A 27138-nucleotide genomic window follows, 5' to 3' on the forward strand; every position below is an offset into this window, starting at 1 on the left:
TTAAGGAGAATGCCTGGCAGTGATAAGCACATAGTAGGAACATAAAGGATGTGCCCTCTTCCTTCCCACTCATCACTGTGTAACAAGTACCTCCCTCCACCTGCCCACCTACCCCACCCCATGCATAGCCTGGGGTCACAGACCAGGAAAAGTAAAAAGCAAGAGAAGCGACTGGGAGGAATTCATAAAGAAAGAAGGGAAATAAGAACAGCTCATATTTATTGGATGCTGTAGGTGTTCTGCACTGTGCTAAACACTCTGTAGTCTTTATTACATCATTGAAACTTCTCAGCAATCCTACATAGGAGGAAATTGAGACACTGAGAAGTTACTAACTTGCCCAAGCTTAGTTTTGACTTTGAACCATGTTAATGGTTTATATATTCAAACTTAAACAAAACCAGCCCTAAAATGGAATACAAACACAAACTAATCTAAGACAACTTCTGCAGAGTGCTGACTCTAGCCCTGCCATAGGATATATGCAAAGGACAAAAGAAGTGCAAGGAAATCTTGAACTTTACTTAGTAGGTTTGTTGTTGGTAATGGTATGAGTTCCAAAATAATTCTGTGCATGTTATAGGACTGAGCAAATCAGTATAAATATATTGCTGATGTTTAAAAAAATTAGGGTTCTTAAATGGAAGAAAAGAGCTATAAACATGGAATGGGAGGACAGGAAGAACCCTGTGTTGGTTTGGAATCAGAGGTGTCATTATGAATTTGCAATTTAAATACACATATATTTCTTAGCACCACCCACCAAAACGAACAAGAAGCAACAAGACTCCAATAGCTATGAGCGCAGCTAAAGTGCACTAAACAAAACCTGGACTGGGTCAGCCAAAATACAAGGTGAGCCAACATATTGTTTTACCAGATCACAGGTGGACAAAAGGACACGTGAACCAGGGGTTCCAACTAGCCAAATCTGGGGCACCAAAAAGAAAAAATAACAGAAATGCATAACACATGATAAAACCATTTGATGAAAAATTGTTGGGGAACAGTACAGTTGACCCTTGAACAATGCAGGGGTTAATTCATGCATAACTTAGAGTCCACACTCCACATCCAGGGTTCATCTGCATCCTTGGATTCAACCAACCAGCAACTGTGTAGCACCATAGTATCTACTACTGAAAAATATCCAAGTATAAGTGGACCCATGCAGTTCAAACCCACACTATTCAAGGGTCAACTGTTTAATCACTCAGGCTCAAATAATCACCCACAAATTAAGATTCTCCACTAACTACAAAGGAGAAAAGATACTCTTACAGTGGAGAAAACAGCCAGGTACCCCCTTAACCAAATGATCAAAGTAACACCATTAATAATGTGAGAAACTGACATTATGTGCTTCCTGAGAAGACCACTGTAGTCGTCCTGCCTTTGTAGAATTTCTGCCAAAAATGTTTAACACAAATCAATCATGAGGGAAACATGAGACAATTCCAAATTGTATAAAACAACTAGCTTGAACTTTTCAAAAATATCAATGTCATAAAAGACAAAGAAGGGGCTGGGGAACTGTTTTAAATTAAAGGAATGTGAAAAGACATGACAAATAAGTGCAATGCATGAGAGAAACATAAAACAAATATAGCAAAATATTAACAATTAGTGAATTTTGGTGAAAGGTATATGGTTTTCATCGCAATATTTTTACAAATTTTCAACTCTTGGAGGAAAACAAATTTTATAAAGATTTCTCTTAAAAATGGGTTGAAGGCAAAAGAAAGACGTTTTCATACCTGATAATAATAGTAATATAAAAAATGAAACTTGTGTGTTTAGCCAGTCCCTAGTTTAAGATTAGAACACTGCCAATACTGCTGAGGGTCCTATATGAGCCCCTTCAATTACATTCCTGTCCCACCTCCCAGAAGTAATTAACATAATGAACTCTGTGATAATCATTTTCTTGCTTTTCTTTATATTTTTACCTGTCACACAGCTTTAATGTCTTTTAACTTTATAAGAATGAAGTCATAATCTTGCAACTTTCATGTTCAGCTCAACATTGTATTTCTGAGATTCATCCATGCTGATGATTGTTATTTTCCATCAAAACAAACACCAAAACCCCCCTTCTGGGATTCTGACTAGAACCGCACTGAATTTATAGAGCAATATTGGGAGACTGAGATCATTACTATATTGAGCCATGGAACTTCTTTAAGCTGATAAAAAGAGTATCTACAAAAAGCCTATATATAGCCAACATTAGATTTATCAGTAATATACTGATATTTATCAGTGTGTAACTTATACTTTATACTATGATATCACTTTTCAGTAATATACTGAAAGCACTGAGATAGGGAATAACACAAGGATGTTACTTTCACCACTTCTATTTAACATTGCAAATGATACCTTAGCTAGTGCAGTAAGACAAGAAAAAGAAGGTATAAGGATTGGAAAGAAGACACAAAACTATCGTTATTCATAGATGATTTGACTGTATATACAAAAAATTCAAGAATCTAAAACAGATTAACAAAGTAAAAAAGTATAGCATTTAAAAAAATCACTATGTCACAAACAAATAATTAGAAAACTAATTTTAAAAAAGATATCACTTATAGTAGCATACAGTTACCAGGAAAGTCTAACAAAAGAAGTCAACACTTTTATGGCAAAATTATAAAACTATAATGAAAGACACATAGAAGACAAATATATAGATAGATCTATTAATGGACCCAATACTACAAAGATATCAGTTTTCCCTTTTAATGATCAACAGATTCAAAGCAATTCCAATCAATATCCCAAAAAGGGTTTTGTGGAACTTGATAAGCTGATTCTAAAACTTACACACCAGTGCAAATAGCCAAGACACTTCAGCCAAGATTGAAGAGAAAGAAAATGGGAGCCTTGCTTTCCCTAATATCCAGACAATTAATCAGGTCTTGTAATTAACTAAGATGTTACGGTATTAGCACAAGAGACAAAGTCAATGGAACAGAATAGGGAACCCAAAAAAGGACCCCCCCCACCCCCTACCCCAATCAGTGTGTGGAAACTTGATATATGACAGACATAGTGTTTGAGATCAGTGAAGAAAGAAAAATGGTGTTAGAACAACTGACTATCCATAGGAGAAAAAAATGGAATTGGATTCCCATATCATACCTCATACACATTTTTTCCCCAGGAAGATTAAACAACCATATGTTTAAGGCAAAACTTTTAGATAGGAGAGTATCTTCATGATTTGAGGGTAGGAATGGCTTTCTTATGATATAAAAAGCATAAAGGAATAAAGGAAAAGACAGATATTTCAAAAGTACTGTAAAGAGAGAAAGAGTAGAAATATACAGAGTGAAAAACAAATTTGCAACATATGTGAGAAAGGATCAGAATCCAGGAAATATAAACTGTAAATATTAAGAAAAAGACAAACAACCTAATAGAAAAATGGCACAGGAGCTCAATATATCCTTTAAAAAGGAACAAATCTGAAACAAATGAATAACCATCAACATATCCTTTACAAAAGAGCACATAAACAAATGAAGATGTTCAAAACTCACTGGTAATCAAGGATATGCAAATATAAAGCAGAATGAGATCACTACAACAAAAAAGACTGGCAAAATTTAAAAGTCAGAAAATATCAAAGGTTTTCAAAAGCAACTCCCTAGCCTCTTGAATAAGTGGTGCTGGGAAAGCTTGACAGCTACATGGAAAAGAATGAAATTAGAACATTCCCTAACACCATACACAAAAATAAACTCAAAATGGATTAGAGACCTAAATGTAAGGCCAGACACTATAAAACTCTTAGAGGAAAACATAGGCAGAACACTCCATGACATCAATCACAGTAAGATCCTTTTTGATCCACCTCCTAGAGAAATGGAAATAAAAACAAACAAATTGGACCTAATGAAACTTAAAAGCTTCTGCACAGCAAAGGAAACCATAAACAAGACGAAAAGACAACCCTCAGAATGGGAGAATATTTTTGCAAATGAAGCAACTGACAAAGGATTAATCTCCAAAATATATGAGCAGCTCATGCAGCTCAATATCAAAAAAACAAACAACTCAATCCAAAAATGGGCAGAAGACCTAAATAGACATTTCTCCAAAGAAGATATACAGATTGCCAACAAACACATGAAAGATTGCTCAACATCATTAATCATTAGAGAAATGCAAATCAAAACTACAATGAGGTATCACCTCACACCAGTCAGAATGGCCATCATCAAAAAATCTACAAACAATAAATGCTGGAGAGGGTGTGCAGAAAAGGGAATCCTCTTGCACTGCTGGTGGGAATGTAAATTGATACAGCCACTATGGAGAACAGTATGGAGGTTCCTTAAAAAACTAAAAATAGAATTGCCATATGACCCAGCAATCCCACTACTGGGCATATACCCTGAGAAAACCATAATTCAAAAAGAGTCACGTACAACAATATTCATTGCAGCTCTATTTACAATAGCCAGGAAGCAGCCTAAGTGTCCATCAACAGATGAATAGATAAAGAAGATGTGGCACATATATACAATGGAATATTACTCAGCCATAAACAGAAACGAAATTGAGTTATTTGTAGTGAGGTGGATGGACCTAGAGTCTGTCATAGAGAGTGAAGTAAGCCAGAAAGAGAAAAATAAATACCATATGCTAACACATATATATGGAATCTAAAAAAGAAAAAATGGTTCTGGGGCTTCCCTGGTGGCGCACTGGTTAAGAATCCACCTGCTACTGCAGGGGACATGGGTTCAAGCCCTGGTCCGGGAAGATCCCACATGCCGTGGAGGAACTAAGCCCGTGCACCACAACTACTGAGCCGGCGCTTTGGAGCCCGCGAGCCACAACTACTGAGCCCGCGCACCTGGAGCCTGTGCTCTGCAATGAGAAGCCACCGCAATAAGAAGCCCGAGCACCGCAATGAAGAGTAGCCCCCGCTCACCACAACTAGAGAAAGCCCCCATGCAGCAACGAAGACCCAATGCAGCCAAAAATAAATAAATAAAAATTAAAAAAAAAAAAAGGTTCTGAAGAACCTAGGGACAGGACAGGAATAAAGACACAGACGTAGAGAATGGACTTGAGGATACGGGGAAGGGGAAGCTGGGATGAAGTGAGAGAGTGGCATGGACATATGTACACTACAAAATATAAAATAGATAGCTAGTGGGAAGCAGCCGCATAGCACAGGGAGATCAGGGCTCTGTTTTGTGACAACCTAGAGGGGTGGGATAGGGAGGGTGGGAAGGAGACGCAAGAGGGAGGGGATGTGGGGATATATGTATACGTATAGCTGATTCACTTTGTTATACAGCAGAAACTAATACAACATTATAAAGCAATTATACTCCAATAAAGATGTTAAAAAAAAAAAGGCAACTCCCTTATACTGCTAGTGAGACAATAAAACAGTACAATCATTTTGGAAACTGGTTTGGAATCACTAGGCTCTATAACCCAGCAGTTCCACTCCCAGGTATTATATCCTTGAGAGAGTCTTTCATACTCTACCATTAAATACAAACGAAAATGTCCAAAGCAGCACTGTTTGTAAAAGCCACAACTGGAAACAATACAAATGTCTATCAGCAGAAGAATGGACAAGTAAATTGTGGTATACTCATACACAACATGTGAAAGGCAGTGGAAATGAATGATCTAGAGTTACATCATCCTAGGTAATGTTCTTCTACAGAGTGAAAGAATCAAGTCACAAAAGACTACATACCATATGGTTCCATATTATAGCACACATAGGTGATAAAACTGGAAAGAGAAGAAAGGGAATGATTAACACAGGAGTGAGGAGTGATTCCTCCAGGCGATGGGGAGGAGATACAAGCCAGGAGGAGCACAAGGATGCCTCTAAGGTCTTCTTGACCTAGACAGTAGGTGCACAGGCATTTTTTATTATAATTATTTAAAACTTACATATGTTTTGCATACTCTTGTGTGGATTACATATTTCACAATAAAAATTAGTCTTGTTATGTTTTAGTCAGTCATTTCTCATATATTTAATTTTATAAAAAACTAAATTAGTCCAATCATTATGCATCAGTATAACCCTCATCAAGTATTTTGATTTTAAAATAAATCCCTGGTTCTGTTTGCCTTTTATAATGAATCTGCCGGGGGATGGGGGTAGAGTGCAGAGGCAAAAAAAAAAAAAAAAGATATTAAGAGCTCTGGTTAATCAAGATTCCACTGCAAAATCTTTTCTTTTATAACAGTCCTCATATGTTATTCGATTTCTGATCTTTACTATGACCTTGAAATGGAGGATTACATCGACAATAGCATCAACTATTACCTGCCTGAGAGGGGAAACAGTTTGTTACTCAAAAGACTAGACGGTTGCTAGCGACTCTATTTGGACGTGTGACAAAGGATTCTTTAATTTAAAATACATTGCACCACAAAAGGTAAGGCTATGCAAAATGTAGACAAAGCATTCTCTTTTTACATACAGAAAACCCTAAAATTTCTTCTCTCAAAACCCAAGTTTTATGAGAGGCACCTAATATTCAATAAAAAAATGTTAACTCCGTTCGGAATTCTCTAGCGGTCCAGTTGTTGGGACTCGGTGCTTTCACTGCTGGGGCCTGGGTTCGATCCCTGGTCCGGGAACTAAGATCCCGAAAGCCGTGCGGCCCCGCCAGAAAAAAGTTAACTCCAAAGGTGATTAAAGAATAAAATATGAACAAGGCTAGAAAAACAACAAAAGAATTGTACTGTTCAAAAAAAAGAAAAAACTGTCCAACCAGAACCACTAAATGGTCATAAAAATATTGATAATTCTAATCTTTATTGAAGGGTCCACATAGACTTAATGTTACCAAAGCGCTTTCATCAGTTCCATAGAACACACCTTTTAAACTCTAAAATGCTCTTATAGAGCTTATCTGAGAGTGATTGAGGCCTATAGGAACATAACTGAGGTGTACCACTCAAACCTCAAAATATACTTCTTCAGTTAGCCCCACTACAGGCCTCTACCACTTCTGCCATGATCTCTTTTCTTGTCTAAATCTTTACAATACTTGTTACCAGAACTACAAGTCAGTACTTGATAAACTGTAATTGTAAACTATTAGTATCACCCCAGAAAACTGAAAAGGCTTTAAAGCTGGTCCATGTTTGTTTATATTGAGTCCACGTCCCACCATCTCGCATGGCTTGAACAAGCTATGTGGGATATACTTTAGAAAGTCATAAACAATTGATATTGGTACATATTCAATGCAAAGAAGAAAAGTAAATTCTCTCTCCTCCCAAAAGGAACTCTTGAAGATACTTCAGAGGACATCTCCCCTTGAATATTCCAGGGGCATCTCAATCCAAGTCCTTGTTACCCTCTAAGCTGCTCTTCATCCTGCAATCCTTATTGAGCGAATGGCAGCACCATCAATGTAGATGTACCCACCACTCTCCCAAGCCTTCTTCCCAACCAGTCAAGGGCCAAATCAAATCATGTCAGTGCTACCTCCTGTACAGTCCTGAATCCACTCACTTCTCTTCACTGTTACTAAAACTATCTTAGTTTTGAAATCATCATCTCTCATCTAGCCTATTTCAACAACTTCCTAAATGTCCTCTCTGCTTCGACTCTTCTCCCTATTTCTAGCTACAAATCCATTTTTTGAAATGCAACAGTGCAGTGGTTAAGTACAAGAACTAAGGAGTTGTACATGCCTGGATTTGCACTCACTAGCTGTGTGCACGTGGGCAATTTTCTTAACATCTCAGCCTGAGTTTCTTCATTTCTAAAGTAGAAAGAATAACACCTCTAATGGTTAATTGGAAGATTAAAGGAAGTAATACATATATTGTGAACAGTGTTCCACAAATAGAAAGGCTGGGTTATAGGTCATATATGCGTATTGGGGGTGGGTGTGTGTGTGCTGGCAGGGGGGACATGATGGATGTGTCTAGGGCTACAAAAATCACAGGATAAATATGATACAGTCCTAAAGCATTAGTATAATCTGAGGATATGGGAAAACATTTTATACCAAAATAAGGTATACTGTGGCCTATCATTAAGAACGTACATAAATATTTAAAACAGATTTCAATATAAATTTTCTCCTGGGAGGCTGGGGCTCTTCTCAATATGTCTCTGGACATATTTATACTCACCCCCTGGAGAGTACAAATTCTTTTTTCTTCCCCATATGCTTCCAGTGAAAAAGTCGGGAACCACACTGCATGCACTCACTCAACAAATGTTATTATACAGTCACTCCCCACTGCGCCCAGGATAAAATATGAACAATGTACACTGGTGTCCAGAGCCCTGGTTTACCTCTCCAACTCGTTTGTGTCTACTCCTGCACCAAAGTTCAATGGCACTGCAGTCGCCCACCAGTCCTATACGTTACCTCCCTCATCGCTGGACTTTTGTCCGAAACCTTTTTGCTCCCTGAATTCTACCACCCCTGTCGCTTACATCCTCCCTTCCCTGACCAATTCCTTCAGTCCCTGGGTCTCAGACAAATATCACTTCCTGTTTTTCCTGAGTCCAACTCCTTTTCTCCCAAGGCTGGGCCAGGACCCCCCAGCGTGCTCCATTAGTACACTCCTCACTCTGTTCCATCCGTGGAGCCCTGTGAGTCAAAGGGCTGTTGCCTTTCCCCCTGTACTACTACTGATCGCTCAATAAACAGTTTTTAATTAGCTAAACTCATGAATCCCGGCCTCCATAACTGGAAGGATTCCACGAACAAGGCTCTATCAGCACTAACTCAACTGCAATCCCCTCCTTCTCCCGGGTGGGAAAGGGCCTCAAGACTGGTCACACAGCCTCCACCATCGCAAGTTCCAGCACCTGGCAAACGCCAGACTGACCCGAAGGGACGCCGGCTTCGAAATACAGCTCAGGGGCACGTTAGGGGGAAGGACTAACACCCCACAGCCACCATCCGCCCCGCGCACACGAGACCTGGCGGAAGTGCGGCTCGCCTCGCGCCGCGCACGCGTGGTGGCGCCGCGCCGAAGGCCGCGAGGGGTGGGCAATCCTCACAGAGCGAGCGCCCGGTTGGTCCGGGCCCCAGGAGGGTGGTGGCCTAGAAACCCAACCGGTGTGTCCCCAGCCAGCTCACAAAGAAATGTAGCCTCCAGATAGGCGGGCGCTCGCCTGTCCCAGTGCGGCTCCTCACCGGGCTCCGCACGCCGTCCTCAGCAAAGGCAAACGCCCTGCTAGCAGAGAAGCCAGCAGAGAAGCTCCGCTCCGCAGTATCCTTGGCGGGGAAAAAGGGGCCGCAGCGGCTGCTTGAGGACGCCGGAAACTGGCCCAAGGGCCGTGCCGGAAGTCCCGCCTCTCCGCACATGTCTCCGCCCCATCCGTCCAGGGCTACTTTCCGGTTTCGAAGACCAACTACGGGGTCTAGTACTGCTCCTTCCTCACCGTGTAACAGAACGGTAAGTTATTATCGAGACCTGCTCCCTCAAGGGCGGGGCCTACTGGGCCTGGTTGCAGCAGGAAAAACAAAAACTTTTGCCTTTGCTCAGTAGCAGTTTCTCATTCCACTGCAGTGTTGTCAGACCGAGTATTATTACTTTTCTTTGCCGCCACCCTTGCGCACTCCACCACTTCTGTTTTCCAGTCCTCACAACGGGGCAAAAAGAGGTATTGGGGCAAGGAACGGTGACTTTATTTGGAAAGCCAGCAGACTGAGAAGGTGGCAGACTGGTGTCCCAAAGACCCGCCTGAGTTGTAATTCAAGGCTTATTTTACACTGAAAGGAGGGTGGTGTGGCTGGTTGCTGCAGACTTCTTGGTGCCAGCCAGACCCCAGAGGGGATGTGATAATCCTTTGTTCTTTTAGCTGTCCACTTAAGTCAGGTCACCATGTTCCTGTCAACCTTCAAGAAGACAGATGTTATCCTCTGTTCTGCAACTTTTTATCTTTACAGGAATGAAAAGTATGACACCTTTAAAGTACTGGTCTCCAACCTTTTTGGCACCAGGGACCCAGTTTCGTGGAAGACAGTTTTTCCACCGACAGGGTGGCGGGGGACTGGTGCACGCGATGGGGAGAGGCACATGAAGCTTCGCTCGTTCGCCCACCGCTCACCTCCTGCTGTGCAGCCCGCTCCCTGACAGGCCAAGGACCAGGACCCCTGCTTTAAAGGATGAGCCTGGGAGGCAGAGCCTTGAGAATGGGCTGTATTTCAGGCTATGGGCAACATTCCTTTACAAAGGTGCAGAGTCACCATAACTAAGAACAGACAACAGAGCACACAGATTAAAGATTAAAGGAACAGATCCAATATGGAGTCAGGTTTGTTCTCCCTTACACGTCTCACCCATTCTCGAGGGCTATCTCAGAAGTCATCTCCTTGATACTTCCCTTGAAACACCCAATCTCTGAAGTCATTTCCTGCTTTCCTACTTGAACAGCATCTGGCACTTATTGCTGTCTTTTATTAACCACTACCACTGGCAGCAGTGTCCGTCTTTTCTTGCATCAGCTATTCCAAAACTTTACGCTGTCAAGTTTCCTACCCTGACGGACAGCTACCACAGGTCTTGCCTGTTATCCCTAGGGGAGCAATATCTTGGGATACATAGTACCACCTCCCTCACTGCTCCCTTCCCACACTCATGTTGGGAGTCTCCACTTGTCTCCCTTTGATCCAAATAAATTAAACCCCTTGAGTGCAGAGACGGTCATCCTATGCACTCTATATGAAAATGACGAAATGAAAAGCTTTCAGGAGCAGTCTGACATAATAGAATACAGGCTCTAGTTTACACCTATGGAACCCCTTGACAAAACTGCTGATCTGCCCTTGACTGGGGACTCATTTACCAACATCCCCTCTGCCCGCTGCTGCAGTCAGCCATGTTGTAAGCTATAACACTTCCTGGTCCCTGGACTAGGGACCCTTTGCTTTTCCTCCTCACTGGGTCTGGAGGTTGTTTTCGTCTTATATTTACTAAGTCTAAGTTTTCTGTTTGAGGGCCTACTTGGTTGAAGGAAACCGAAACTGATCCTAGTTTCCCCTTCAGAATTAGGAGCTGTCTTTGACCAGATTAAAACACCACCCAAGGTGGGTAATATTAAGACATGCATTTTTCTAAATGTTTACTCTGGCTGCAATATGGAGAACAGATGGGAGAGATGCCAAAATGTGAGTAACTAAATCTCTGTGTGAGACCAGATAAGAATCTATTGCAGGGCCACAGAGAGATGCTTAAACTAAAAAGTGTGGAAACAAAGCAAACAAAACAAATTTAAGAAATCTTTAGGAGGTAAGAGAAATTGGTGGTAAATTAGATTAAGGGTAAGGGAGAGGAAGGCATCAAGATAATTATTAGGTTCCAGGTTTGGGCAATTGGGTAGTATGGTGTCATTCACTGTGATGTGGAATGATGGAACATGACTAATGGCTTCCTCCTTACCAAAAGACTCAAATGGCTTTGCCTGCCAAAGGGCAAAATGAGTAAAGATGGGATGGGACCTCAGAAGGAGAACTTTAGAAAGAAAAAGATGGGTTAAAGAACCCAGAGGATAAATAAATAAATAAGTAAATAAATAAATAAAAGAACCCAGAGGAGGAGCGGAGGTGTAAAGAAAACAGTATCAGAACTAAAACAAAAAGAGTAGAATTCCATAACTTACCTTGATCATTAGTATCGGTGGACACTGCCCACTGTGTGTCCCAGGTCCTTGCACAGATGTTTTCACTATATCTGACATCTAATGACCAATCAGGGGCCAAGGAAAATTTTAGCAAAAAAGATTTCCATTTTGGTTGGTATCAAAATTTTATTATTGGTAATAACTTTGAAGCTGTCAGTAAGAAAGTAATTTATTTCACCAAAAACATTTTACTTCAGAAGAACATCTCTTTGATCTAGGATCAAAGGTCAGTGACCTGGAAATTATATATATATATATATATATATATATATATATGTATAATCTGGAGCAGACTTCTGTTCTAAAACAGTCATTGACTAATTTTACAGAGGAAGGAACCAAAAACAACTGAGGTCTTAAGAAGTTTATTTAAGTCATATGATAAAAGGTTCTGGCTAGCATACTAGCAATATCCTGCCTCCTATTTTACTCAGATGTATTGCTTTGTCTCAGGTCATTTCATGAGTACACACACATATACACACAAGTGATTGCAAATATCTATAGAGCACAGATCACCGTGCCTACTCTACCTAAAGCAAGGATTTTTTTAAAAAAAGATACTTCATAACCATGTTTTTGAAAGCTTAGGGTTTCGTGGAAGTGCCTTAGGAAGCTTGTTAAGAGTGAGGTGGAGGCTGAACAGTGGGCCTATGGGTCCCATTCCCGCTTCAACTGATATATGGACCTGCTCCCATCTATTTTAGGTATCGGATGATTACACTTCTATGTTACTATTCTTTTGAAAATCCAGTTCTGTTAACAATCAAAGTTTGAAAACCACTGTACTTGATTAAGGACTAGGGTATGAATTTGAGTATGTACACACTACAGCCAAGAGCCTTCACCACAGGTCATAGGCATATAGACACAGGGCAGGGTCAGAATACACAGGACCATTAACACCACAGATATTTGGAGTCCAGAATAATCACAAATTGTTAATCCTGATAATGGCTAAGGGGAAAGATGTTGGCAGGCAGGCAGGCACTTAAGTTACTATCTACTAAAACAAGATGCTATCGTTACTGAATTGCAACTTCTCTGGATAAACCAGGGTTAACCTGTGAAAGCTTAGAGACCTGTCTTCAGGCACAGTAAAGTTGGAACTGTGTAAGAGTCCTTTAGAGATGAAATATTTTGATGTCCATGCTGCACTTTCCTCAGAACCACTTTGCTACAGAAAACTCTGTTCCTGCCCTAATATGACTGCTCTCAATTGGAGTGTGAACTTGGACAGTATTCCGACAATTAATGAATATAAAGGTGTGTTGTAATGTCTTAATGAAAATGGTATCAGGCCAAGGTCTCTCTTTTCTTTCTTTTTAAAATTCTATATGGCTCACTGCCTGTGGAGAAACAGGAGTGCCCTCAACTAACTCCTACTTTTCAATCTGTTCAGCAGCTTAAACTTGAACTTGTGCATCAGATCCTTCTAAGGCCAAAAGAACATTGCCTTTAAGTGCCAAATACATTAGTTACTCCCATGAGCCAAGTAATCAACTTAGGATCCCTGGTACATTTCTTTGGTTCAGCTGCAAGGCCCCCCTGCTCAGAGATCTTCCGCTCTTCCATCTCCAGCTCAGGCGTGGCCAATAGGAATCCAATACCTGCTCCAAAGTTTTAGAAGTAACTTAAGTCATAGAATCAAAATTGCTCGCGAGTCTTCCTGATATATGTCAGCAATTCTGTTAATTCATTGAAGAAAAAAAAAAAGGAATGTGAATGTTTACTTTCATTAAATCTGTGCTCAGTGATTTTACAGCAAAGAACATATATGTGTTGCACACGAAATGAAATTAATTAACAGACAGGTTATATACTGAAGTACAAAAACAAGTGTTTGACTTGGAAATTGAACTTTATTTACAAATGTTCTCCTATAGACAAAGATTCCATTCCACCCCCTTTAAAATATTATAACTAATACTTCCCAGAAAAATCATTTACATTGTTTTAATCTTTCTGCATAAAACAGTATTATGGGATAAGCAAATATGGGATGGTCTAAGACATAAAAAAACAAAAGACAATTTATCCACCATGAATGCTCTACTGACTGACAGAATGAAGAATTACAAATCACACCCCTTAATGTGCTACTCCGAGAAACGGAAACGTGCTGATTTGGGGAGGTAAATGCTTCACAATAAAGTCTTCTTCCGTAGTATGGTTTAATGGTGATTGTTTAGGATTGCTCCTGCAGCCTGCTATTTATGCTGATTTTAAAAAATAAGTCATCATTGTTAAAAAGGGCATAGACTTTTCTATACAGATTTTTTTTTTACCTATGGAAATACGTAGATACTGACCTGGTCTCATCATTCAGGCCAATTAATAAAATACAAAGGCATGAAAAGAACTTAAAACTTAAAAACACAATCATCATGTGACTAACCGACTTACAAAGTTAGAATTCTCCCAGAAATCAGAGTATTGCTCTTCAATAGTTACTATGAATTTGAATTTTTCATAGCTGAGACAGTATACAGACAAAATATTTAACCAAAGAGTTCAAAATAAAATAATCCAAATTTCCTATCTAACATTTTATATTTTAAAAATCCTTTAAATTTTATCTAGGAGGATAATCATTCTTACATCATAGCTAAGTCACAAGGAACTTTGAAAAAAAAATTCATCCCTGAGAAGTCAAAGAAAGAAACCTCTAAAAACACAGAAGTGACAGTCCTGCACCCTTTTAACAATCTTTACCATAGCATGAACTTTTATCAGCAGTCAGCAATCAAATGTATTTCAATCTGGCCTCTGATGATCTGATCTTTTTGCAATAAAACTATAAGTGCAACATTTAAAAAAATCAGATAAATAGGGACTCTGGTTTTATTGGCAGGTTTACATTTTTGTCAAGTCCAAGGTCAGCCAGCTAAGATACGTATGTTCCAATAAAGACTGAAGTAATAACTTCTGCTGGCAGCTCTTCTCCTGAGTCTCCATTTCCCCCATTGATCTTCACCCAAATAGTAAAAGTAATATAATCGCAATTGAGTTTACTATTATCAATGGCACTGCAAAGAAAAAAAAACAAAACAGTTTTTTATTACTAAAAAAAATCAGAAAAAAATGAAGACATAGTTTTACTAGCATCCAGGAAGGATGGAAATACAGTATGTCATCAGAATCACATTGCAAATCCTTATAACAAAGTAACATTCAAACATGCATTAGATCATAAAATCCAAAACTTATTGTAAAGTGGGCTTGTGTGACTGGGGATAAGGGTCACACTGGTACAAGATCAATATAAAGTCATCTGTGGATAGTGCTGGTGCAGCTCTGGGAACACAAAAGCATACTGGACCCAGGCAGAAGTAGACCCACATGGCTGCCAGTGACAACTGACAGTAGAGATACAGTGCAAAGAAGATTCTGTTGCTTCATCACTAAATTAAGAATGAAACTTATCATTCTACCCAAAGCTGTGATGAAATCAGCTAACAGAGACAGAGAGAGAGAGAGAGAGACCCTAATTTTAATGGTTTTAAATAAAAGGTTTTGAATTCTTGAGTTGCTCTAAAATATTTTCTAATAAAAATAGCAGATAATGGGACCTGTATTTTTCTCTTGAAAGTCTTACAGGACTCAGATGACTTCTCTACTTAGAAGCAAAAGAATTTCTAAAAGGTAAGAACACCGTTGTCTTTCAACTCTGAGAGGTGACATACAGGTAGCATACAAATATTACATCACTGAGCATTCCATCTGCATCAAGTGGCTTAGATAAAAATAAGAGGCAAGCTAGGAAAGAAACTAGTAACTTTTAAGCAGTAAAGCCAAGTTAAATATTATAGAAAAAAGTTCCCACTACAAAAATGGCATTCACACTTGGAAGTTTTGCTACTTAAATCAAACCACAAAATTAAGAGCGTTCCACTAGTTTTTCTTCTTACCTCTCATCACAGTTCTCACAGATCGAATAAGGTTCATTAGCTGAGATTTAATTCCTGGCTCTTCTCCAAATCCACCAATTCCCTGGTCTGTTGCCCAGCCAACTGCATAATATAAAGATGATTAGCTGTGATAAAATTTATTATGCACTCACCTTGCTCCCTCATTAGTCACCTTCTAAAGATGATTTTGAGCCTTGTTAGACATAAATTATATGACTTAAAAACTTGAGTATATTTTTTACTTTTGATAAGCAGCACAAACTCATTTAATTTCGATTTTGATTTTATAAAATAAACCAGTCTAATAAATTCTTCCATGGCACTGTATTCAGTAAAGATGACTGTTGTGACACCCTGATTGTTTTCTTTCTCTTTTTCTAAACTAACAAACAATATTTTTCAGGTCAGAATTGAAAACCAAAGCATATTGTCAAGTTGAATAATTAGCTCAATTCAGAATTCATAAAACCCGAAGTAATTATCAGTATAAAAGTGTTGCAGCTGAGCTTCACTATCTGTTCACCTGGGGAAATGTTAATGTAAACGTGGTCGCAGCTTGGTTACGCCTTCATAGCATGCTCTAACCCGACAACAGAGGCACATCTTTTTAACTTGATCATTCCTCTTCATTTCTCAATTTTGAGGTAAGGAATTTAGCCTATTATCTAACCCTAACCCCACTTATTTTCAGTAAATGAGTCTTTTACCTTCTATCATTTTCCTGATAATATAAATCATTATTTCTTTACCTTTATCTGCTAATTCTTTTTTTATTGCCTTACGCATTCTTCTAGAGGCTTACATGTCCTCATTTCTGCAACGTCCTTCTCTTGTCCTCATTTCAGGTCCACTTTTCATATCTCACATGACTGTATTTTTTTACTCTCATATAACTACAGGGCTTAATTAATTCCTGACATGTTAACCCTTAAACTTGAAGACAGAACAAGTTTTTATTTTATACATGAAAGAACCATGTATCAGGTAACAAGATTTCACTTTGTTTAATCAACTTTTACTTGGTTGAAATAAAGGTTAAATAACGGTTGCTTGTTTTTTTTAAATTTTTTGGTCACATCAACACTGAGATATGTTGTGGTATAAAACTAATGTAAAATTCAAGTTCACAGCAGAGCTGATGTGTTTTCACTCCCACTCACCCTTCAAGGCCTAGCTCACTTGTGCTTACAGCCTTCCCCATCCACAGGGCTGTCACTCTTTTTTGAGCTCCCGCAGCACAACTTCTATCACAGTGGTTAATACCACAGCCTCTACTATCTCTTGCCAGACTCTCAACAGATGCCTCTGCAATTTCCTCTCGACTTCTTTCTCCCTTAAAGTGTCAGATCTTTCTAGCTCACAATGTGTGATGATTCCCATTGCCTACTGAGTGAAGTTAGAAACTCCTTAAATTGACATGCTAGCCTTGTATCATACTACAACCCTCCGAGTAACTAGTGGTTACTCAATTACCCACTAATTGCTATACATGTTAAAGGCAGCTTCTGAATCTAGGTTTATCTGACTTCAATGTCAGGGCCTTTCCTAATTCCCTCCCATGCCATAATAAACCTTTACTCTTTGCTCCCCAAATAGTAACTACTGATTGTAAGTTACATTATAAATTCCTGGAAGACAGGAACTGAATTTAGTCTGTCTTTACCTTTCCCCTCTCCCCCACCCAGAGCAAGTACTTAGTAAATGTTTGTGGAATTAAACTGAATTTATAGCAGACCAAGTTAATTTTGGAATAAAGAAAGATAAGGTAAATCCTAGAATTGCAGATAAAACTTCCAAAGAAACATGTTTCTTTATTTTAAAGGCACACGAAGTGTAACCAATCATTCAATTGTAGCTTTGCGGGAGGGAGGAAGAAATCCTCCAATATGAAATGTACACATCTCTCCAAGATAAAAACAATCTCAGAAGATACACCTGCATCTTGCTTCCTACTTCTGCATCTACTTCTGTCTCCGACAAGCAAATACACTTACGCTGTTTCTCCAACGCTGACTTTTACCATATAACAAGTTCTACTGTAAGTTCTTTCTCCCACATACCTGTCTCGCTCTTCCAGGGAGCTCAATCAGCATTCTCCACTACATGGCAGTCCTCTTTTTGTAATCTAAGTTCAAAGGTGTAGTACCAGCCTTTAACTACTTATAATGTGGTAAAAACTATTTCATAATAGTGTCTCTAGAAGGACATAAAACACAAAATGACCACCACCACCTGGTGTATCATTTTCCAAACCAGTTTAGTCTTACTCATATAAACCTACTTAACAACTCTGCACAATAAGAAAGCAGCCTGGTTTTGGTTAAACATATTGGTTACTGTAACGAAGGAGAAAGTTTTCCTTGACCCTCTTAGGGTCCCTGGCTAGGTCTGAAAATTAAACTGACAAAGACAGATTAACAGGAGAAAAGCACACAAATTTTATTAAGTTTTTACATGTACCCGGGAGTCTTCACAAGAAAATGAAGATCTGAAAAACTGACCAAAGCAGGAAGTTTTTCTACCTTTTAGACAAAAGAACAAATTTGTGAAGAATTAACAAAACAAAGGGGTTTGGGCTATAGGTAGGAAATGCAATAATGTCTGTTTATACAGTCTTCCTGGCCCTAAATTCCCTGTCTCTGGTGATAAGAGTGTCTCCTTTCCTCCTGGTACAGGAAGGATACCTTTCACACGGGAGATTTATCTCCTGCTTTCAAGAAAGAAGGGCCAGGGAGGGAGGAGGGCGGAGTGACCTCTCTGATTCTGGTGTTTTCTCTAACTCCTTCAGCTTAAGATATTCAACATGCCACGGTGCCTTATTTGGGGGTAGCACGTCCTGAACCCCATCAATGGATACACACTTTTATCTTAGCTTTCTCCTGAAACCCTACTAAAAATGACATTAGGGCTTCCCTGGTGGTGCAGTGGTTGGGAGTCCGCCTGCCAATGCAGGGGATGCGGGTATGTGCCCCGGTCCGGGAAGATCCCACATGCCGCGGAGCGGCTGGTCCCGTGAGCCATGGCCACTGGGCCTGCGTGTCCGGAGCCTGTGCTCTGCAATGGGAGAGGCCACAACAGTGAGAGGCCCGTGTACCGCAAAAATAAATAAATAAAAAATAAAGGGAAGAATAACTGACTTAACAGAGAAGGCTGAAACCTAAACATCCAGGGAGCACACAATAAAAAACTGAGGTGAATCGTGCTGAGAACCCTGGAAACTTGAAAGAAACTTCAAAATGCCAGTGAGGGCAACAAAGCTGAGACACCGGAGGACTAATTGAAAAGTCTCCACAAGAGCAGTTAGCGCCGCTCCTCCTTCCCCTCCCATCCCATCCCCTTCCCTAAACTGAACTGATAGGAAGAATTTCCCTCTCTTACACCCTCAGAAGACAGGAGGTTTACTCTCAGCAGAGACTGAAGCATGGAAGCTCTGGACCTGGGGACATCTAGGGAGGGTGGATTGAATTAAAGTCTGCAAACCAAGTGTCGAACTCCTGCCCACTTTCCTTGCTTGTGTCTCACATAAGCCTGGAAATAAGAACACTTATATTCTGCAGACAGGAAGTTGTAAAATTACTCTGGAAATTGACCAGCTGCCCAAGAAGACTTCAGATACTGACATACTCAGGGCTTTAATGAGACAGCGAACTTACAGAGAGGCCCACTGGTGAGCAAATCCCAACCACATACACAGAGCTTCCTAAGAGCCTCTCAGTGCTTTACTCTTTAGAATGAACTGACAGTCAAGAGGGAACAATTCTTAACGTGGAAAGACAGAACAAAACCAGAAAAGAAGACTTTGAGGAAGAGACAATGCAAGAAGTAGGAGTTCATTTTTTAAAAAAACAAACATCCTTAGAGAGAGAACAACTACTGTAGCTATAAACCCCAGAGAACAAGATGCCATAAAAAAAGGGGACATAAAAAAGGAGTGGGACTTCCCTGGTGGTGCAGTGGTTACAAATCCACCTGCCAATGCAGGGGACACGGGTTCGAGCCCTGGTCTGGGAAGATCCCACATGCCGCGGAGCAACTAAGCCCGTGAGCCACAACTACTAAGCCCGCGAGCCATAAGTACTGAGCCTGCATGCCACAACTACTGAAGCCCACACCACACCTAGAGCCCATGCTTTACAACAAGAGAAGCCACCGCAATGAGAAGCCCCCGCTCGCCCCAACTAGAGAAAGCCCATGCAGAGCAACGAAGACCCAACACAGCCAAAAATAAATAAATAGATAAATAAATAGATAAATCCACTATATGATTTTTTTCTTGTACATAAAGCATCATTGTGGAGCACTAAAAGAAACAACACGTTCTCTGCACTACTGCCAAGATGATGGCTAACCTATGTGTATAAATATAATAGCTCTCAGGTCAAGAATCACAAGAATATGACAATGGGAACATAAAGTTATTTAGAAAACATTCATTGACTGATGGAGTGAATTGTAAAGATGAAAGGACCCTTGTTGTCAGTCTACTGGAGGAGACAGAAAAGAAACTGCAGTGGTATATTACCCACAAAATGGGTCAGAGATGGTTTCTGGGAAAGGCAAATGCCAGAAGTAGGCCTTAAAGGATAGGCTGAAGAGTTAGCCAGTCAAAGAAATGAAGTAAATCAAGGTCATCACAGGCATTATTTTAGTAATTTGAGTCTCCTTTCCTTTTTTCTTGGTCTAGCTAAATGTTTGCCGATTCTGTTGATCTTCTGAAAGAACTAGCTTTTAGTTTTGTTAATTCTATTGTTTTTCTACTCTGTATTCCATTAATTTTCACTGTAATCTTTATCATTTGCTTTGTGTGTGTGTGTGTGTTGGAGAGAAGGAAGAGCTGGTTGTGGCCCAAATGCCAGAGATTCTCACTGCTCTTACTGAGCTTTAATAGATTTTCTTGGGGGAAAAAAAAAAGTTTCTTCATTTGGTGTACACTCTTATGACAGTTCCCAGAGACTTCAAATGTTCGTTTTTAAAATAATTTTCACTAGTTATAGTTGTTTTATTGGAAAGAGGGTCCAGTGGAGGTTCTCACACTACCATTGTGGAGGTGTTTTCCATTAATAATTGCATTTCCAAATAATTTGATTAAAACTGGGCAGAGGACTTGATTAGGTATTTTTCCAAAGAAGAAATAAAAATGGCCAACAAGTACACGAAAAGGTGCTCAACATCACTATTCATCAGAAAAACGTAAATCAAAGCCACAATGAAATATCACGTCACACTTGTTAGAATGACTATTACCAAAAAGACAAGAGACAATAAATGCTGGCAAGGATGTGAAAAAAGGGAACCTTTGTGCACTGTTGACAGGAATGTAAATTAGTACAGCCACTATGGAAAGCAGTATGGAGGTTCCTCAAAAAATTTAAAATATAATAGAACTGCTATATGATCCAGCAATCCCATTTCTGGGTACTTTTCCAAAAGAGATGAAGTCATTATCTCGAGGAGATATTTGCACTCCCATGTTCACTTCAGCACTATTCACAATATCCAAGACATGGAAACAATCTAAGTGTCCAGTGACAGATGAATGGATAAAGAAAATGTTGTGTACATATATAATGAAATATTATTCAGCCATAAACAAGGAAAACCTGCCATATGTGACAACACAGATGGACCTTGAGGACATTATGCTAAGTGAAATAACTCAGAGGAAGACAAGTACCGTATTTATCTCACTTATACGTGGGATCTAAAACCATCAAACTCATAGAAAGTGAGAGTAGTATGGTGGTTGCCAGGAGTGGAGTGGTAGGGGAAATGGGGAGATGTTGGTCAAAAGGCACTAATTTTCAGTTATTAGATGAATAAGCTCTGGGGATCTACTGTACAGCATGGTGATCCAACACTGTTTACTTGTAAGTTGCTCTGAGAGTAAATCTTAAATGTTCTCACCACAACAACATTAACAACAAAATGATAATTATGTGAGGTGAAGGATATGCTAACCAGCCTTACTGTGGTAAGCATTTTGCAATATATACGTGTATCAAATCATCACATGTACATCTTAAACTTAGACAATGTTATTTGTCAATTAGATCTCAAAGCTGGGAGAGAAAAGAATGATGTCTCACATTTATAAATGGTTATATAGATACCCGCTTAATAGCCTCAGTTCTGTCACCTGGCCTGCAAAAGCCTACTTTTTTTTTTTTTTTCGGTATGCGGGCCTCTCACTGTTGTGGCCTCTCCCGTTGCGGAGCACAGGCTCCGGATGTGCAGGCTCAGTGGCCATGGCTCACGGGCCCAGCCGCTCCGTGCCATGTGGGATCTTCCCAGACCGGGGCACGAACCCGTGTCCCCTGCAATGGCAGGCAGACTCTCAACCACTGCGCCACCAGGGAAGCCCAAGCCTACTATTTTTATAATATGGCCCTTTCAGAAAAAGTTTGTTTCCTTCTAGCTTTGTTTTACCTTTCTCATTTAGATCTACAATGCTCTTGCAATTGGCTTATGTGTTTAGCCAGAGACAGACGGTCAAGATTCACTTATTTCTTTTTGAATATCCAGTTAACCTAGAATCATTTATTGAAGGACCATCCTTTCTATCACACTCTACTGTTAACTTTATCATAAATTAAGTGTCCATATAAATATGTGTCTGTATTTGGATTCTCCACTCTGCTCCATTGTTCTATTGTCCAACAACCTTTTAGTAAATTTCTTTCTGTTTAATCAGGCAGAGTCAGCTTCTATTGCTTGCAACCAAGAACCCTGACAGGAATGAGTAATCTCAGGACTCAATCCTTGAACCTCTTCTCCCTCTGAGAAATAGACTTCATTCCAATGGTTTCAAATTACCAGCCAACACCAAAAATCCCCACGTGTAAATCCTTCCCAGACCTCCTCCCTTCTGGGCACCAGACCTGTATATGCAAATGCCTACATGATATCTCTACTTTGAAGCCTTAAAGGTACCTAAAAATAGGCTAATTCCTATTCCTATTCCAGGACTTAGCTTTAAATGCTATTTCCTTAAGAACTGATGCTGTTCTGATTCAACCAGGAGGTTATATTCCCATGGTTCTCACCCAGTTCTCTTCCTTCAAAGCATTTATCTTAGACTCAAGTATCTGTATAATTAGACTCTAAGATATGAGAACAAAGATACTGTGTTATGCTCACTGCTACATCTTTTCCACCTAGCTCACGGTGACTGGCCTATTTGTTATAAGGAATGAAGAAAAACTTCCTGCCACCAAATTTGGGAACCTCCTCCTTCTCCAGCTAATCCTTCCTCCTTTTTCAATGAAGAAAGTATCCCACCTCCCACTTAATGCCATCTCCTCCATCTGTGCCTTTGGACCCATCCCTATCCACCTTCTCAGAATCCTTGAGTTATCAATTACCTCTTTTCTCTCCGGTACCTTTTATTTTTCTCGCATTACTAGATCTTTTCCCTTAGCAATTCCTTTTCTAACCTTTAATTATGAAAGTTTTAAAACATACTTATCACTCAGATTTAATAATTATTGATTTTTTGCCTACATGCTTCATCTTTCTTTCTGCTTGATTACTTTAAAAATAAATTACTGGTACTGAAATATTTCAGTATGCATTTTTATCACACTAACAAGATGTACAGTGATTCCTTAATATCATCTAGTATCTACTCCATACTCAAATTTCTTCAAATGTTACCAAAATATATTTTTTTTAATTAATTAATTTATTTATTTATGGCTGTGTTGGCTCTTCGTTTCTACGCGAGGGCTTTCTCTAGTTGGGGCAAGTGGGGGCCACTCTTCATCGCGGTGCACGGGCCTCTCACTGTCTCGGCCTCTCTTGTTGTGGAGCACAGGCTCCAGACACTCAGGCTCAGTAATTGTGGCTCACGGGGCTAGTTGCTCTGCGGCACGTGGGATCTTCCCAGACCAGGGCTCGAACCCGGGTCCCCTGCATTGGCAGGCAGATTCTCAACCACTGCGCCACCAGGGAAGCCCCCCAAAATATTTTTTACAGTTGATATGTTTGAACTAGAATTCAATCAAGGTCCACATGCTGCATATGAATATCTCCCTACATCTCTCTCTCTCTTTTTGTTTTTTTTTATATTTTGTATATTTGCCTCAGTGGTCACTTCCTCCCCACTTATTTCATGGCATTGACTTATTGAAGAGACCTGACCAGTTCTCATTGTCGCTGCTGAGACCTAAAAAACAAAACAATCATAAAACATATCTTTGGGGCTTCCCTGGTGGCACAGTGGTTGAGAGTCTGCCTGCCGATGCAGGAGACACGGGTTCGTGCCCCAGTCAGGGAGGATCCCACGTGCCGCGGAGCGGCTGGGCCCGTGAGCCATGGCCGCTGAGCCTGCACATCCGGAGCCTGTGCTCCGCAGGGGGAGAGGCCATAACAGTGAGAGGCCCACATACCGCAAAAAAAACCAAAAAAACAAAAAACATGTATCTGCATCCCCTTCCACCTACCATTTCATTTCCTCCAACTCAGTGATACATTTGGATAATTGTGCTGTCTCCATTCTATGACTTTCCACTCGCTCCACCCCATTCCAATGTGGATTTTACCCACTGTTGTAACTGCTCTTACAGAATCACCAATGACCTCTACTACCCTGAATCCTCAGGACACTTTTCAGTCCTTATCTTGCTTGGCTTCTCAGAACATTCCACTGTTGTATTCTCTCTCCTGCTTCAAACACTCCTTGGCCTCTGTGAAATCCCACTGTCTAGATTTCCCTATCTCTCTGTTTTGCTCACTCATCAATTTCTCCTGTCAGCTCTTCTATCATTACCAGAACATTAAATACTGGAAGAGATTTTAGGACTGTCCTGGTCAACAATTCTCCTTTGTAGTCTATTCCTTCCCTGAACAATTTCACCTCTTCACATGGCTTAATTTATCATTTGTGGTTGACAGACTCAAATCTCAGTCTCCACTCTGGCTCTTGCTTCTGGTCTCTGGACTTAAGTCCAACTGACTATTCTATATCTCCACTTGGCGTATCTCACAGAAATCTCAATCTCAGCATGTACGAAACTTCTTTATCTCTTCACCTTGTTACCTGCACCACCACCCCCAATTTTCCACCAGTGCCAACTCAGTAAAGCTACTACCCTTCACTCAGTTGCTTAAACCAGAAAACCAAGAGAGATCTTTGACTTTTTCCTCTCTCCTCATTCCCAATGTCCAAACAGTAAATTCTATCTTTTCTACGTTTAAAATATCTTCTGATTTGTACTAGTTTCCTAGGGCTATTATATCAAAGTGCCACAAACTATGTGGCTTAACACAATGAAAGTTTATTTTTTCACAGTTCTGGAGGCCAGAAGTCCAAAACCAAGCGGTTGGCAGAGTTGGTTCCTTTTCGGGGCTCTTGGGATAATGTCTATGCCTCTCTCCTAGCTTCTGGTAGTTACTGGCAATCCTTGGCATTCTCTGGATTGCAGATGCACCACTCATCTCTGCCTCTGTTGTCACATGGCCTTCTTCCCCCTGTGTCTGTGTGTCCCTGTATCTCTCTCTCCCCATAGGGACACCTCATTGCACGTAGGGTCTATCCTTTTCCAGTGTGACCTCATCTTAACTTAATTTCACCTGCAAAGACGTTATTTCCAAAAAAGGAAACAAGGGTTAGGACTTTAATATATCTTTTAGGGGCATACAATTCAACCCACAATGTGATTCCTTCTACTTTTCTGGATAGCACAGTGGTGAAGAGATGAACGTGAGTCAGACTGCCTGAACTGAACCCTAACTCTGCTGCTCTCTAGCTGTGTGATCTTTGGAAAGCTACCAACTCTTTTGTGTTTCTGGTCCCCATCTGTAAAGCAGGAATGAAAACAGTATTTGTCTCATAGGGTTGTTGTGAGGGTTACACAAGTTAATATGTAGAAAGCACTAGATACAGATCCTGGCACATGGTAAGTGTTAAGTGTTAGGTATCATTATTGTTATTATACCCATTCAACTTATATTATACCCACCATCTCTACTTGCCCTATTTGGAATGGTGCTTTCCACATCCACTTTTCTACACTTCTGATCTGTTTGTTCTCCACACAGTAACCAGCAAATAACACAAATCAAGTCATGTTACTGCCCTGCTTACGAACTTTCCACACCAATTTTCACACCAGCTCTTACTCATCACCTCCTGACCCTTCACCTAGTTAATGTTTACTGACTTATCTGATTTCGGGTTAGACACACTTCCTCCAAACTCTCAAAGATTCACAAGCTAGTATCTCCCAGCACTTCTGTTTGGTAACATTCTGCATACTTGTTATTGGTACTTGTTCAGTTTTTATTTAGATTAACTTTCATTAGGAGGGCAGGGCAACTGTTTTAACCTCAGTTTCAGCTGGCACATAATATGTGCTCAATAAATCTCTCCTGAAGGAAAAAATGAAACCAATAAATCTTGCTCATGGGTTTGAGTTTCAGTGATCTACACAGACATATTTGGTACGCTGTGACAAGTGATGCACATCACGCAGTATCCTGCCGTAATTGTGCCTCATGCAGAAAAAAGCAGTCTGCCCAGGTGGCATAGAGGTCGCTGGATTGTGAGATCCCGGTACGCGTAACTTCTGTCTTCTCTGTATTCTCAGATTCTAGCCGGGCACATCCTAGGCACCCAATAAACTGTGCTGAATAAACTTTTCTTGGAACATGGATGACTGTATGTCGTGATAACCCCAACACGTCCCCTTTCCTCTTATCCCCAAAGCCCAGGAACCCCTATGGCCTTCCATCAGTTCATTCTTCTGACTACCTACGCTCCAAAATGAGCCACGCCCCTCCCTCGTTCACTGAAAACTCACACCCCAGGTTTTTGACAATTAAAAGCGGTCACAGAGAAGGGTACCAAATTCCTAACCTAAACTGGACGCAGGCAGGGGCGTTTCCTGGCTCATCCCCGCCTCCCCCCATCCCGAAACGCAGGGTCCGACACACAATGGGCGTCTGTTGAACAATCTTCACCCCACTGAACAATCTTCACTCCACTGGTGAGACAAAAGTGGCTCGGCTTCCCCACCCAAGAGGCGAGCCCTCGGCCGCCCGTCTGTCCCGGCCCAAATGGTCCACTCACGCGGCCCGACTCGGGTCCGCGCCCCCGGAGCTCGCTGCCGCCCCCTCGGCCCGCCCCCGCGGCCCCACTCACTGTTCTTGAGGAATCGCTCCTCGTGCAGCACGGCGATGGCATTGACGCACAGCAGGGCCGCCTGCAGCAGCGAGTACAGCGTAAAGGCCATGGCCAACCGCCCCGAGGCCCAACCGATCCCCTTCCCTCCGCGACAGGGAACGTGGCGCCACCACTGCCGGCACTTCTTACGGCAGCCGACGAGGCCCAAAACGCGTTCTGAGAAGCTCCGCTCCGATCTGACTAAGACCCGCCCCCATCTGACTAAGACCCGCCCCACGCTCACATGAGCAAGGCCTGTAGAGCTGCGCTGTCCAATGCAGCAGCCAGAAGTACCGAACCCTTGAATTGTGGCTGGCCCGAACTGAGGTGTTGTAAATGTAAAATACAAAGGACGAAAACAAGAACGTAAAATCTCCCAATAATTTTAAAATGTTGATTACAAGTTGAAATAT

The 27138-nt window shown here is 40.7% G+C and overlaps 2 protein-coding genes and 1 long non-coding RNA gene across 9 annotated transcripts in view; 1 reads left to right on the top strand and 2 right to left on the bottom strand.

Moving 5' to 3' along the window:
- HDHD2 (haloacid dehalogenase like hydrolase domain containing 2) overlaps positions 1-9322 on the bottom strand; it is a 40446-nt gene extending 31124 nt beyond the window's left edge. The window contains exons 1-2 of one of the 7 annotated variants that reach the window (XM_060310077.2): positions 9165-9316; positions 5732-5769 (exon numbers count right to left, since the gene is read on the bottom strand). The gene's annotated coding sequence lies outside the window, so the exon portion shown is untranslated. Of the gene's footprint in view, positions 1-5731; positions 5770-8145; positions 8663-8755; positions 8777-8833; positions 8987-9107 lie in introns of those variants that run through there. The other 6 variants (XM_030867870.2, XM_030867871.3, XM_060310078.1 and 3 more) reach the window with 6 other exon arrangements.
- LOC115859229 (uncharacterized) lies at positions 9121-13940 on the top strand. The gene is made up of 2 exons (XR_004041962.2): positions 9121-9426; positions 9921-13940. It is a non-coding gene; the product is annotated as an uncharacterized lncRNA (long non-coding RNA).
- Positions 13496-26888, bottom strand: IER3IP1 (immediate early response 3 interacting protein 1). Its single transcript, XM_060310081.2, has 3 exons — positions 26705-26888; positions 15565-15666; positions 13496-14682 (listed from the first exon to the last, which is right to left on the bottom strand). The coding sequence occupies exons 1-3, from the start codon at positions 26793-26795 to the stop codon at positions 14627-14629; spliced, it is 249 nt and encodes an 82-aa protein (XP_060166064.1). The 5' UTR covers positions 26796-26888; the 3' UTR covers positions 13496-14626.
- Positions 26889-27138: the final 250 nt, after the last annotated feature.

The sequence above is a fragment of the Globicephala melas genome, chromosome 13 (assembly GCF_963455315.2).
Source record: "Globicephala melas chromosome 13, mGloMel1.2, whole genome shotgun sequence".
In the NCBI taxonomy this organism is placed as follows: domain Eukaryota; kingdom Metazoa; phylum Chordata; class Mammalia; order Artiodactyla; family Delphinidae; genus Globicephala; species Globicephala melas.

Bases quoted from the DNA above. Each gene is read 5' to 3' on its own strand.
- IER3IP1 (XM_060310081.2), bottom strand. From the start codon at position 26,795: ATGGCCTTTACGCTGTACTCGCTGCTGCAGGCGGCCCTGCTGTGCGTC. The intron at 15,667-26,704 runs GTGAGTGGGGCC...TATATTATGCAG, and splicing joins GGAGCGATTCCTCAAGAACA to TTGGCTGGGCAACAGACCAG. The intron at 14,683-15,564 runs GTAAGAAGAAAA...TTTTCTTTGCAG, and splicing joins TGTGAGAACTGTGATGAGAG to TGCCATTGATAATAGTAAAC.